Source organism: Pinus tabuliformis, chromosome X (assembly GCF_031772625.1).
Source record: "Pinus tabuliformis cultivar Carrire ecotype Pingquan chromosome X, CPIR1, whole genome shotgun sequence".
Lineage (NCBI taxonomy): Eukaryota > Viridiplantae > Streptophyta > Pinopsida > Pinales > Pinaceae > Pinus > Pinus tabuliformis.
In genome coordinates, this window is record NC_142308.1 from 1,588,679,873 (window position 1) to 1,588,695,807 (window position 15,935).

Below are 15,935 nucleotides of genomic sequence, written 5' to 3' on the forward strand. Positions count from 1 at the left end.
TAAAATTCCATTTTCACTATATGATATTTATTGTTTGCATGTGAAGTAGTATACAGAACATTAAATATCCATGTGCATATTCATAATGGAGTTGTTTATCGAGGCGGATGAATTGTCGGGATGGGCAAAAGTGGTCGGCAAAAAAAATTCAAGAAAATTTTCAGGTGTTTGAATCATGTTTTGATAGTGGAAATGGGTTTAGCACAATAAAAAACGTGTGGGGCACCCAAAATCTTGAAATTTACAAAAATCCCTGCCAGATTTTATCAAAATATTGCCAGAATTTCCATGATTTTCAAAAGAAAAAAAATTTAATTACACTGAATGTATGAAGTGATATTTATTGTATTAACATTTTTATATTTATTCATGCTATAATAGAATCAATTAAAATTAAAAAAATACTATAATATAATATTTATAAATAATACATTACATTTAAATAAAATTAACAATTACCGTATAATATAATAATTCTATAAATACTAATTATCAATAATAAAATACAAATTTGAAATTCAAAGTGTCTTTGTCTTTTTAAAAATTTGAAGGCCATTGCCAAAATTCAATGAACCGTTGCTGAAATCAGAAGAAAAACCGCCACAATATGGGGACAGGAGCTCCCTAGCGAAGGGGACAGAAGCTCCCTATCGAAGAGAACCATAATAACAATGGTTAGTGGAAGCCCTTAAATTGCCGTTAATAAACTCCGCGTTATTCTCATCAGTTGGATGTATATATAAACTCTACCTAGTCACAGTATATAGCGTTAATTTATGTTGTACGATCCTGTTAAATCTTGGACTGGACTGTTTAAGTTCACGGAGTAGGACGGAAGGCAAAGTGTTTCTACACCAGTTTCGAAGATTAAGTTCAGATTTCGGCTCGGAGGTAACTATACTTTATGGAGATTCAGGATTGCAGGGGAGAACCATGCGCAATGTGTACTCGAAACTGTCTCAGGATTCATGGCGGAAGGAGTTCTAATGGTAGCTCTTATTTCTTCAAAATCATGTTGGGGAATTTCTCTGAAAAACTGGTAAGAACCTTACATAAAACATTCAGGGTCGTTTTTCCTTTAGATTATTTATACGCGTCTGAACAAATGCAGGGGAAAACGAATGTGATTATTTTGAAAATTTGAAATTCTCTTATTCTTCTTCCCTTATTTTACTAGTGTGTTCTGAAATTTTCAAATATAGTTAAATCAAAGATTTGTTGGTTGGACTAAAGTCATTATTTGTAGTTTTTTGCATTACTGTAACTTTCACTGTCAGGCTTACGAGACTTCAACTCTGTATGTTAATGGCATATTTTCAGTTCTTTTCATTCCTTTACCACTTATATCCATCACTTCTCGGGCTCCAGAGACTTGAATGCTGTGGGTATTGTAACATTTTCAGCGTTTTCCATTCTGTTATAAGTCGTGGGCTACTGGCATAGTTTCAGCCTTTTCGATTCAAGTGAAGTTGTATGCTCAAGAAAAAAAAACGAAATGGAAGTATATTGATATTCACTTACGATCAGAATTGTTATTAGGACACCAAAGAACGGTATCTCTGATCTAATTAATCGGACTACAGATTACATAACAAGGAAACATGAGAAGTGTTGATAAAAAACAAATCGCATAGGAACCCAAAGGGGGAAACCCTGAATATATATAGTTCAAAATAATCCTGCAGAAATAGGCAAGAGTACAAGCAGCTCCCATGACCAAGGGGGCAGAGATTGAGCGCTCAATCTACTTAGAGATGGAAGAAGCTGGCCCTGTAGACCCATCAACCACTGCAAAAAGTTCTGATGCAACACCTAATAGGAGACACTAATGTTGCGTGTGTATGTGTATGTACGTGTATACATACCAATGTTATCAGAACTGGGTGGTTCGGACTGGTTCATCATTCTTTTGGCCAAACTGGAACTGGCCGCTGGTCTTGACCAGGGCTAGCTCCAAACCAGTGGAACTAGTGAGGTCTGACATGACCTGGCCCTGCTCGAACCAGTCCCACCCGCTGTGGAAAAAAGCCAAAAATAAAATAAGTGACCACCCCTTTCCAAACCAGAATGTAAGCTTAATGTGTCTAATGGTTTCAAATTTCAATTCAGTGCCATTTTGCTATATTCACTATTACAATATACATGCGTAAACTTTTGATATTTGGTGTCTAATTGTTTGAATTTACATTGCTGTACATGAATACATATTTTTCGTTAGAATTTGCATATTATATGTATTTCTTATTTTTTAGTCGAATGATTTTTCAACTCATTCTTTTTCTTGGTTCCAGTTTGTTTCCTTCTCAGTTTGAGTTTTTGGTTTTCTAGTTCTGGTTTTGGTATCTTTGATACATACTCATACCTATTTTTCTAAGTCTATAGAGTTGAAAGTTAGGCTATATTTATCTTATTCCCAGCTAGGTTTTACTGGTTCTGGTTCTGATATCTTTGATACATAAGCATTGTTACAACAAGAAAATTAGGTCTTCTTGTTGCACTGCTTTGCTGTTAGCAATCTAGCACTATGCATTTGTTAAAGATATATTACAAGATTAATAAAAATTGCATACTATCAAGTTGGAAACCTCTCCAAAATAGTGAGAAACCATTTTCTTTTCATAAAAACCATGGATGGGGAATTGGAACAAAGCGTTAGTTCAATTGTACATGAAGATATTGGACAAATGCTGGATAGCCTACTTCAGAATCTAGCCAAACAAGAAGTCCCTTAGCCATCTCGTGCACCATATCATTCTAGATTTGTCTGTTGAACTCATGCATTGGGTGCAAATTCTAGGCTCTAGCACTATGTTTTGGCAAAAAACCTTAAATGATTTGCAACCCTTACCCGGCTCTCAAATATACAAACACACACACTTTTACTATTATGGACCTATGACTTATTTTTTGGTTATCCGGTCTACTCATGGAGCAAACTTAAGATTTGTTGCCCTAGCACTTTTTCTTGTCTCTAAGTGTCCTTTTTATGGTCTTCAATAAATTCTTGTTTCTAGATTCCACCAACCCATTTTCTTGGGGTTAATAATTGGAAGACAAAATCTCACTAGTTCATTGGACTTGAATGCTTGGGCATTGTCTTTTGTGATCTTAGTTGGGACACTAAAACTTTTGATGATCTTATCTTCCATGAAGTTAATTATCACCTTGTTGATCTGTGAGGTCAAATTCCCTTGATGAGGCCGACTTGGTGGAGGAGACCTAAAAGACCTAATTTACATCAAAATTTCTTCTTTTCTTGATAGATGAAGTCCAAGAAGGTTCTTTTACATGATGACAAGGACAAAGACTCTTGACATAAACCCTAGAAGCCTACAATGGAGGCTTTGACCTAAAAATCATTGACCCAAGCATGAAACCCATGCTTTCATAAGTCAATTTCTTTTACAATAAAATTTCTTATTCTTTCTTTTGACAAATACATTACATCATGACTCAAATACAATTATGAAGACCGACACTAGTTATATTTTTCAACACTCTCTCTTAATCTAGGGAGGTATTCATAATTATATATATAGAGGTTCATGGAAGATCTCAAAATGATATGCTCTATGAAGAGTCATAGCACACACAATGCTATAGATTAGATACCTAACTAGGGTACTCTAATCAAGTGGGACTAAGGTGTACTCAAGCTTTAGCCACTCTAGGTACCATCAGGATTTTAAGCTCTAACACCAACCTAGGGATCTAGGTGCGTATCCAAGGTTGGAGCTCCATGACCAACGCCACCCTCCCTACTTCGGGATCTAGACATCAACACATAGGCCGACCAAATGTCCTCCCAAGCATCTTGTTGCCATAGGATGCTTCATCTTTCCTTATCAACTAAATCAGATATATATCCACCACTCTCAAGCATGCTTCAAACGTTTAATATTTTTACGGAGAGATCCTACACAATCACAACCCCAATCAGTAATAAACCTTCAAGTATATATACAAGTAAACACAAACCTTTGAGGTCCTCAATCATTCTGATGCTACTTATATCATCATCAAGTTATCCATATACAACTTTTCGGAAGCTTTCTTCTTCTTTCACTTCTTTAACAACACCAAATACAACCTCAGTACTTCTCAAATCTTTTGTTTGCAAATCCATCTGTAGTACTTTCATTCATTCTTCGGTTACATTTTTTCTTCAAGGTATTTATTTATGACTGTCATAATATGTCCTCCCTCTTAACTGAGGAGATATATTCTTTCTTTTATCCAAGCTCGCTCTCAACTTAGGGAGATTAACAACTACCTTCTGTTGTCACTCAGATTGTACAAACATTGCGACAATGACTCAGGTTAGGGGCTGCTACTCTGATCCCTAACCTCTCTGTTCTAGATGTCTCCCAACAACAGGCTATGGGGAGTTGTCCCTATGCAAATGTGAAGACGAAAGACAAGTTGTTACCAACAAGTCCGAGAGACACAGTTGAGTGGCCTAGCCACTTGGTTAAATTTAACAAGATCTTAAGGATTAAATCATATTAAAATATGAGACCAGTGCCTTATGGAGTCAAAACTCTTGCTTATTATTAAATTAAGACCAAGTAACTGGATGGACAACTGCTGCTTAGATACTTTACTAACCTATATGCTGTGCAAATCCTAGTATCTAAGTGTGATGCAAGGATCTTGGTTAATTTTAAGTTATATTGCCTAATCTAACCATGACTTTCCCTTAATTGTTTTGAGACCAGTCTTTAGAATAGCTTGTGGGATGGAAGCCAACGGGAAGCAAGTAGAGGTTTGATTAATGATACCTGCCCATGTGTTCCAACCACTCGGTGCCTTCGACGCTGCAGAGACTGTGGCTCTGACGACTGCAAGGTCACTGTGTTAACCACTAGAAATGTGTTGGATCCCTCAAGCTAGGTGAGTAGGGTGGCCCTAGAAGTCTATCAACCAAGCTTATGCACGGAGGTAAATTATTAATGCAACTAGGCCTAAAATGCTTATGCAAACGGTATGAGTGATTTCTTAGTTTAAGACTGACTTAATGTTTAAGTACTTAAAGTTATGATTAATCTTCAATGACAAGAGTACTTATCAAATAAATGGAAAGACAATCTTATTACCAGGAATGTGCCAATTATTAAGTGCCAATGTAACCAAATCACAAGACACTTAACCAATGATAACACGGTAAATGCCAATGATGATCTTACGCCAATAGTGAGAGATGCTCACTTAGAACAATAGTCAACATAATTTAAGATGCCAATGCTTAAGGTAGATAATAAAACCATCAAAGCTTCTTAAGATTGTGAAAGAGAACAAGATTATGAGCTTGCTTCTTAACTTAGAACAATTATCCAACAACTTCTTAGCAATGTTTAGCAATAATGCCAATTGGATTGCCAGATACCCAAGAAGGAAATGACTACCTCAATGCTTACGGAGCACAATTAGTGTTGAAAAGTGTAACTAGGTTCGGTCTTCATAATGACATGTGTAATTATGATTTTATGTAATTGATGTAAAGAAGAAAAATAAAATTATTTTTGTAATACTTGAATCTATTGATTTTTGGGTAGCATCGGATGTGCTCTAGCTTCGAAATTTTGTGGAGGGGCTAGAACACATGAGATCTCCAAGACCCAAAAATCGTTTGGATAAATTCCACCCAGAGGTCATGTTTTTCAAATAAATAATTATTTTTAATGGTGCCTAAGTTAAAACTTAAGAAAAGTGAATTAATGTAAATATGGGTGAGAAGCTTCTAAGAGACGAGGATCAAGTCTAATTTAATCTTAGTCGTTGATTAGAGATTAGATCACGACCGTTGATATCTCAACAGGAAAAGTATAAATGAAGATTTGAGAGTCATTTGGAGACACATTGAGCAAATACTCAGTAACTCAAGGGAAGTCGATTCTCAAGAAGTAAGAGTTCGATTTCAGAGGGAGAGTTGCAGGGTGAAGGAAGAGGAGGGCATCAAAATCAGTCGGAGACTAAGGAGGAGGGGATGCAGTGCATCAGAGGGACAACTTAGAGAGGCAACACAACAAAGGACGCAGTCCTCACGCAGAGATGACACAGAGGTGACGCAGTGGAGGCTGGAGGGTCTCTTGGGTGTCAGAATTTCTCCAAAGGTTGGAGGAAAATTATCTCAGGTGTTTTCACAAAGGTTTCTCTATGTTCTGCAAATCATTCCTTGTAAAGAGATTGTTGCTAAAGAATAATAAATAAACCCTCATCTGCTGCACTAGTTTTCCCACATTGGGTTTTTCGGGGACTATTGTCCAAAAACAACTGTGTTGATGTGATTGATTTTTATGCTTGTATTTCAATGTTATTTTCTTTATGCTATTATGTGACAACTACAGTAGAATTTACTTTGATGTTTAGTGTAGGGTTTGTAAATAACTTATTGTGGAAAATAAGTAGGAGAAATAAATTAGTTACTACAGTAGAATTTCATGTTAAAATTTTTCACCTGGTATCGGAGCTGAGATCGGGCAACAGGATTAGAGAATCTGCAATGAGTCGTGAACATGATGCTAGAGCAGCAACTCAAAAGGACTCACGCAGTTCTCTTGGGAAAGAGGAAAGCACAAAGAATATAATGGATCACGACAGTTCTGTGTTGGCTTCTAGACTGGAAGAAGAAGTCGCTTGCTTGTCAAGTTCTGCTTCCTCTGAGGTTTGGTATATTGATAGCGGGGCTTCTGTGCACATGATGGGAATACGAGAATGTTTCTCAAGCTATCAAGAAGAACATATGAACTTCCAAATCACCATGGGAAATAAGGCAAAATGTACCCCCGTAGGAAGAGGTACTGTAGTTTTTCAAACAAAAGCAAGGGATTGGCTTCGAGCTACCAATGTGCTGCATGTGCCTGGATTGGGAATGAACTTACTCTCTGTATCTCAGTTACAAAACAAGGGCTATGATGTATACTTCATTGGGAAGAAAGTATATGTCAAACATCCGAGTTGGAAGAAGAAGGCCCAAATTGGAGTTAGAAGTAACAGACTGTATAAGTTACAACTAGAATCTCCAATGGCACTGATAGGCAACAGTGGTGAAAAAGATTTGAATGAACTATGGCACAGAAGGATGGGGCACTTACACCATGGGGCTCTAAGAATTTTTAGAGGAACTGTCATAGGAGTTGCAGAATTAAGTACCAAACAAGAAGATGTATGCAGAGGTTGTGTACTAGGCAAGTACGCCAAAGCGGCTTATTCCAGAAGTAACAATAGGGCAAAGAGTGTTCTGGGATTAATACACTCAGATATCTGTGGACCCATGTCCACAAAAGCTCTTAGTGGTGCCGAATACTTCATCACCTTCATTGATGACCATTCTAGGAAGACTTGGATCTACTTTCTAAAAACCAAGGATGAGGTTTTTGATCGATTCAAAGAGTTTAAAGCTCTGGTTGAGAATTTGACAGGGAAGAGGATAAAAGTGTTGCGCTCAAACAATGGTGGAGAATATATTGATAAAGACTTCATTGAGTTCTGCACAAGGGAAGACATCAAAAGAGAATGGACCACTCCATATAATCCGGAGCATAATAGAGTAGCAGAGAGGAAGAACATAACTATTGTTGAAGCAACAAGGGCATTGCTGTATAATTAGGATATGCCCAAATTTCTCTGGGCAGAAGCATGCAACACAACAGTATATGTCTAGAACAGGACTCCTCACAGGGCATTAGGTAAGATTACTCCGGAGTGTCTTCACCGACAAGAAGCTTGAAGTGAGTCATTTCAGAATATTTGGGAGCTTGGCATACTACCATATACTCGAAGAAAAGAGGAAGAAGTTGGATCAAACTGCAGAAAAAGGATATCTTGTGGGATATAGCGAGAATGCTAAGGCATATAGAATCTACCTTCCGGGCAATAGAAATATCGTAGTACGATGGGATGTAAAGTTCATGGAGGACAGAGCTTTTAGGAAATCCCGAGAAATGCCTTCCGAAGAGTAGTCAAAGGATGATCCATTGGTCCAGCCACTTCGACCAACAGAAACCAGCACTAGTATTTCTCCAAGGCATAAGAATCCAGAAGCATCACAACGGGTGGAATCTCAGGAGGAGGAGCAAATAGATCCACCCACTACCAATGGAAGAACGAGTCGGGAACTTCGATAGATACTACGGGATGCAGAGGATTTCATTGGAGCTCCTAGGAACGAGAAAAGGGAGCGTAGACAACCAGATAGATACCAAGCTTTGGTGGCTCAGGTTGGAGAACCCTCTAGTTTTCAGGAGGCCATTCAACATCAAGTATGGGTAGATGCTATGGTGGAGGAATACAGTTCCATAATGACCAATGATGTCTGGGAAGTGGTACCTAGACCTCAGGACAGATCAGTTGTAGGTTCGAGATGGATCTACAAGGTCAAGTATGCTGCAGATGGCAGTGTGGAAAAATACAAAGCCAGGTTTGTGGCTAAGGGGTATGCTCAAAAGGAAGGGATAGACTACGAAGAAACCTTTGCCCTAGTAGCCAGGTATACTTCTATTAGATCCGTGATATCCCTTGCAGCATAGATGGGGTGGGAGATTCACCAGATGGACGTCAAGACTGCGTTCTTGAATGGGGTGATAGAAGAAGAAGTATACATTGAACAACCAGAGGGTTTTGAGACACATGAGAAGAAAACTCATGTATGTAGGCTGAAGAAAGCCTTGTATGGGCTTAAACAAGCGCCTAGAGCATGGTACGGTCGAATTGATGGTTACTTGTAGAAGATGGGATTTGTCAAGAGTGACGCAGATCCCAACCTCTACTATTTGACTGTAGAGAATGAGCCTCTAATTCTGGTGTTATATGTGGATGACCTTTTTCTGACAGGTTCATCTAGGCTCATCAAAGATTGCAAGGAAAACCTAGCTACAAAATTTGACATGAAGGATTTGGGACGGATGCATTATTTTCTGGGGTTGGAAGTTTGGCAGCAGAAGGGTGAAATTTTCCTTGGACAAGGGAGATATGCTACAGAAATTTTAAAGAGGTTCAGAATGCAAGACTGTAGACCCATGGCTGCTGCAATGATTACCAACTGGACGGATATTGATGCGTCTGAAGATAAAGAAGTAGATCCCACCTTGTACAGGCAGCTCATAGGGTCCTTGATGTATCTGGTCAACACCAGGGCAGACATTTGTTATGCTGTCAACACCCTCAGTCAGTTCATGGTGGAACTGAAGAGGGCACACTGGGCAACAACTAAGCATGTTCTCAGATATATACGAGGAATATTCGAGCATGGATTAATGTACACCCGAGGCAGTGATATCAGACTGAGTGGGTTCACTGACGCAGATTTGGTTGGAAGTTCAATACATCGGAAACGTACCACTGGGAACTGTTTCAACATTGGATCGGGAATGACCTCCTAGTGTAGTATGAAACAAAAATCCGTAGCTTTGAGCTCAGATGAAGTGGAATATATGGCAGCTAGCACAACATCGTGTGAAGCCATATGGCTTAGAAATTTGCTTGTGAATATATTCAGGAGAAGGATGGAAGCGACCAACATTTTGTGTGATAATCAGAGTTGCATCAAGCTCTCTGAGAATCCAGTTTTTTGTGATCGGTCGAAGCACATTGACATTAGGTGTCACTTTATCAGAGACTGTGTCCAGCAAGGTGTAGTACAATTATAATACACTCCGACAAGAGAACAGGTGGTAGACATTCTCACCAAGGCTCTAGGAAGAACAAAGTTTGTTTATTTTGGGGAGAAGATGGGGATGATTGAGAATCCGTTTCAGTAGCAGAAACGGATAGTGCAGTACTTAAGAGGGAGCTGTAGTACAAATGCAATAGTGACAGTGGCAGTGTAATGGGCTGTAGTACAGAATGCAGCAGCGCAATGGATGAAGGGCAGCAGGACAAGCATCAACAACGCAGAGGACCGATGCCGTGGATCAGTGTGATACTTCTACTGGGAAGTATTGCTAGAGCACATTCCTTGCTAAGAGGGAGTGTTGATTTTTGGGTAGCATCGAATGTGCTCTAGCTCTGAAATTTTGTGAAGGGGCTAGAACACATGAGATCTCCAAGGCTGAGAAATTGTTTGGAGAAATTCCACTCGGAGTGCATTTTATTCAAATAATTAATTATTTTTAATGGTGCCTAAGTGAAAACTCAGGAAATTAAAATAATTAAAGTGAATTAATGTAAATATGGGTGAGAAGCTTCTAAGAGACGAGGATCAAATTTAATTTAATCTTAGTCGTTGATTAGAGATTAGATCACGACCGTTGATATCTCAACAGGAAAAGTATAAATGAAGGCTTGAGAGTCATTTGGAGACACGCCGGGTAAATACTCAGTGGCTCGAGGGAAGTCGATTCTCAAGAAGTAAGAGTTCGATTTCAGAGGGAGAGTTGCAGGGTGAAGGGAGAGGAGGGTGTCAACATTAGTCGGAGACTGAGGAGGCGGGGACACAGTGCATCAGAGGGACAGCTCAGAGAGGTAGCGTAGCAAAGGATGCAGTCCTCATGCAGAGATGACGCAGAGGTGACGCAGTGGAGGCTGGAGGGTCTCTTGGGTGTCAGAATTTCTCCAAAGGTTGGAGGAAAATTATCTCAGGTGTTTTCAGAAAGGTTTCTCTATGTTCTGTAAATCATTCCTTGTAAAGAGATTGTTGTTGAAGAATAATAAATAAACCCTCATCTGTTGCACCAGTTTTCTTGCATTGGGTTTTTCTCGGGACTATTGTCCAAAAACAACTTCGTTGATGTGATTGATTCTTTTGCTTGTATTTCACTGTTCTTTTCTCTATGCTATTATGTGACAACTGCATTAGAATTTACTTTGATGTTTACTAAAGGGTTTTGTAAATAACTTATTGTAGAAAATAAGTAGGAAAAATAAATCAGTTACTACAGTAGAATTTCATGTTAGAAATTTTCACAGAATCATGGGTTTCATGATCAAGGCATTTTATTTTTAGATAAAGCTCCCATTGTGAGCTATTAGGTTTGATCGTCAAGTCATAAAATTCATAGAGTTAATGTCAAAGTTTGAAGACCCATTTTGGGCATGTAATCCATTGTAAAAGAAATTTTATTAGCCCTCCAAGACCTTGTCACAACTCCTCTTCATGTCAGTCTAAGGATGCTTCTAGAATGACAGGTCGGCTCACCGACAACTAAAATTGGCTTATTTTGATGGATGAATCACTATAAATAGGCAACTCAACCTTCATTTGTAAACAAGCAATTCGGAAAAACAAGTCTGCAATAAGGAGTGCAAAAATCACTAGGAAAGGATCCTCATAACCAGCGAAGAGAAGGAAAAGAAGAGCGAAGTCTTTGGTGTTTTTTATGGGTCTGTCTTTGGGTTAAGTACACTCCACACGTGCAAGAATCTGCTGCTACCTACTGCAGGAAGAACGAGATACCACAGTCATATTGAGAAGACAGATTTTGGAGAAGAACAAGGTGATTCTCTAGCCGAGTTAAAGGAGAAAGAAACTCCATCTAAAGCGAAGGGAATCAAGGTGTTTATCACTCTCGTATGCTACAGCTAGGACTTCTTAAGTAGGGTCGAGAATTGCAGAACTGAATCAAGGAATTGAAACAGTGTTGTGAGCATCTTGATAACATCCCGATTTTATCTCGAAATCACGATTTTTTTGCCTAGCCGATGTTTGACGATTTTTAAAAATATTTTTATGGTATCTTAATTTTGCCGATGTTTGTTGATTTTTTACCGATATTTTCTCGATTTTCTTGTTTTAAGGACCCTTGCCGATTTTATCTCGATGTCGATGTTCGCAACATTGAGTTGAAATCCATAGAATAGCTGAGATAGTGAAGGAAGGAAGTTTGACCATCATTGACTCAAGGAAGAAATCAAACAAGAAGGCTTGTGACTTGGCCTTGGAGAGGTCGTTGTGTCAAGGGTCTAGGTGTTTGTCAATTGAAATCTCTATAAGAAGAAGAATTCGTTTGGGTTTTCCTCTCAAATAGGAGATGTTTTGGCCCTAGCTGATTGCCTATATTCTGTGTCTCTTGTCTCTTTATTGTTTATGCTTTGGTAGTTGTTTGTGTGAAAATTCCAAATTGGAATCCTATTGCAGCAATTGGAAATTATTTTCCTAATTGTTAATTTAATTTAACAATTTATTTGTCATTTGCTACAACAAATAATGAATAAATCACATTGCAATCTACACAAATAAAACTGTGGAAGAATAAACACTAGAAGAAATGTTAGCACACACACATAAAATAACACAATTATTTTTGGACAAAAGTCCCCGGAGAGGTTTTGGCCCTAACAGATGAGCATTTTAATATTATGCAGCAGTGAAAAATCTGAGTACAATTTGGATGCCTGAAACTGGCAATCCTCAACAAGAAAATCTAGGCAAAATACTGAAGGGAATTTCTCTTCTCCCACAAGCAATCTCTGGCATGAATTACCTTTAGAAAACTGGTCGTCCAAACCCCAGTGTGAGCCCTTTTACGCTGCCTCTGCACTGTCTCCCAGACGTGTGGCTCAAAACTATCTTTGATGAAGTCGTTCTACCTCCAGCTGCTGAGGAAATTGTCTCTCTAACCTTCTGGAACCTCTGGAACTGAGAATGATTTTTCTCACCAGCAAATCGATCTGCCTTGTTGAAGCTACTGCGCAGAGCCTCTTTGGGATAATTCGGCCCTCTTGCTGTTGCCTCTCTGGATTTGGAAATATTTCCTCTAGACTCACTGTCTCTGCCCCTCTCACACTGCTTCGATCTCTAGCTCTCTCTTTGGCAACTGACTGCTGCTACTCTGGAAATTGATCTGCTCAGAAATCAAACCTCTCAAGTGTCTCCAGTGATTTCTCCATCACCACATCGATCTCCTCTTATAATCCTCTGTTGGAGCACCAATGGCCAAGATTAAAACTTAATCAATGGCTAGGATCATCTCTGGATCGATCTGTGTGAGTTTCTAGATGATTCTTGCCTTGACTTAATTAATATTGATTAATTAACCATATTCCCTAAGTTTAGACTTAGGAAATATTTAAAAATTGGTTAATAATCTAATTAAGTCATTTCTAGGCGGAATTTCCAGAAATGATTTCCGGGTTTTGGAGATCTCATGTATTCTAGCCTCTCCACAAAATTTCAAGGCTAGAACATATCCGATGCTACAAAAACTAATAGTTTGATGAACAACTATGACAATATAAGTAAAAGAGAAGATCCTAATCTAATGAAGTAAAAAGCATTCACAAGCAATTATCATTATAAGAGAAATCACCTAATTGTTATGCCCTAGATTTCTCAACATGGTCTCAGAGTTAAGGTGACAAAGTCAAGGAAGGGCATCTTATCAAGGGACACTCAAGGATCAAAACTCGAGAAAGACATTAAAGCAAATCTAAGAAGATCATCTTGGAGTCAAGATCTACAAAGAAGTATCAAAACCCTAGATCGAAGAAGAAGTCTACACCAACAAGTCTTGGGATCCTCAAGTCATCATCAAAAAGCCTCTAAGGCCCTACTCAAGTTGAAGAGATCTACAAATCAAAGTCACTTGAAGATTATTCATCCAAGAAAAGCAAGATCAAGGACGTTGTCATCATCATCAAAAGGCAAATCTCCCTCTCATTGAAGTAAGGATTTCATCCTTGAAGAAGATCATCCAAGAAGCATCAAGACATCATCAAGAAGTCATCATTGATCATCATCAACAAGGACAACACCATCAAAGGATCTAAAGTGATCTCCCTCTTTGTAGGGTCAAGGATCATTCTTGAAGAGAACTATCTTCATCAAGGAGAAGCTCTCTATTAACTATATCATCATCAAAGTTCAAGGAGGCAACAAGTGGAAGAAGCATCTTCACAAGTATATTTATGACTGAATCTGTCAAGATGTCTTTTTGCAAGGAAAACAACAAATTGGTTCGAGCTTCAAACTATCTTGCATGGAAGAAGAGGACAAATCTGGATCTCATTGAAAATGAGGTTATGGATCACGTCAAAGGATCTATCACCAAACTAGAAAAAGAATATGCTTAAGCACTTGCAAAGTTTATGAAAGGGGAAGTGAGGGCTCAAAGGATTCTCGTAGAATCCATCAAGGATTCCCTCATTCCATATGTATCTAAACTCGACACCTTAAAAGAAATATATGACAAATTGGTAGAGTTGTTTTCTGTAAGCACTACAAGAGAAGTTATCTCTCTAAGGCAAGAACTTTACAAGCTAAGGATATCAAAAGAAGAAGGAATAACCTCATACTTTATGAGGATATATGAAATAAGGGATCAACTTCAAGATCTGGGTGAAATAATGTCTAACAAGGAGATGACCACTGTAGTACTAAATGCACTACTAGAGGAGTGGGGTAACTTTACTTCAAGTATTTATGGGAAGAAAGAAGCTACTCCATTCCAAGATCTATGGTCACTATGCAAGATTGAAGAAACTAGGCTAAAGGCTAAAATTGATGTGGGATCAAGTGAGCAAAATCAAGCATATGCTGCTATGACAAAGAGAAGAGGAAAGTCTGGAAAATTTGGTCCTCAGAAAAAGAAGAAGAACTTGGCTAAGGTTCAATGCTATGGATGTCAAGAATATGGGCATTACAAAAGAGATTGTCCTAAGCTCAAGAAGGACAATAACGAAAGAGGTAGAGAAGAAGCTCATATCATTGAAGAAGTGGAGGAAGCTGAAAAGAAGAAGTCCAAGAAAGTGGAAGTAAGAGATCTCTAATATGATTGAGATAGTCTTCCTCCCCTAGTTCTTTTCAAGTCCCCGTTTTCAAGTTTTTCTGTTGTAAGATATGGCTATCATAAATCACTAAGGAAAATGATAGGATGCATCATGGCATCATAGAAGCATTAAAAGCAAGAGCCCGTGACATCATCATAGAAAAACATGAAAGGTAACTAGAGTCTATGACAGTCACCCATGGAAGGATATAGCCCTTGGTAACCTCATTAGAAGCATAAGAAACACTTATGGGAAAAGAAGAAAAAGGTCATCCAACGCAAAACTCATCATTCATCAGTCAAAAGGGAACATTTGCTAGATGAGGATACTCAAAATTCTCTATTGGAATCTTCATCGGAATGTTCGCCAATCAAAAGGAAGCAAGGGTTTCATCAAGAATTCCAACTTGTGGAATTCATGGGATGATGGTGTGATTACAAAAGAGGTGAAGCAAATCAGGGGATTGAAGTTCTTTCAATCAAGGAAGCTATTGAAAGTGTTGAAATTTCTAAGTCTATCCATAGAAATTTAATCCGTATTCTTCTGGTTTATTTCTTCTACTTGTTAAATTCGAACAAGTTATTTAAAACATATAATTAACGAAATAAACACAATACAGTCTCAACATCGACAGGTCATCAGCTGAAAGAAAAAAAACACACGAGTGACACTGTTATTTTTGGACAAGTGTCCCTGAAAAACCCAATGCGGGAAAACTGGTGCAACTATTATGAGGGTTTATTATTATGCAGTATTTCCTTGAGTACAACTGGGTGCCAAACTGGCTCACCCGACAGAGAAAAATAACTGGCAGCAATACCTCTCTATTCGGAAACAGGTATTCAGAAAACCTATCCCACGAAACCCTCTCCAGCGACTCTGAAGCTCTACGCTGGCCCTTCTGGCCTCTGTGTCAGCCCTCTGAGGCACTGCGCAGCCTCTGGGACCCTCTGCGTCACTCCAACTACTCTCTGCGTGGATGACACAGTCCCTCTGGCCTTTGCGCTGTCTTTCCTGGGCTTTGTGTGGCCTGCTCTGGCTGCTGCTTCTTGCTCTCTGCTCTGCGCTGGTCTCTCGACACTATCTTTGCCTCTCTGTCCAGTACTCACTGCCCCTCGCTGTTGATCACTTATTCGACTTTGCTTAGCAACCCCGCTCTAGCAAATTGAATGACTGATCACTCTGGTGTGTTCTCCAACTGACCCTCAAGCCTCCTCTTATACTTTTCCTGT

The 15,935-nt window shown here is 38.8% G+C and overlaps 1 protein-coding gene across 1 annotated transcript in view; it reads left to right on the forward strand.

Moving 5' to 3' along the window:
• The first annotated feature begins 655 nt into the window (after positions 1–655).
• The window catches only part of LOC149146095 (uncharacterized), a 280,771-nt gene continuing 265,491 nt past the window's right edge, over positions 656–15,935 (forward strand). Inside the window, exon 1 of the mRNA XM_089447072.1 lies at positions 656–1,039. Within this exon, the coding sequence (XP_089303198.1) occupies positions 905–1,039 (135 nt within the window). The 5' untranslated portion in view covers positions 656–904. The remainder of the gene's footprint in view (positions 1,040–15,935) is intronic.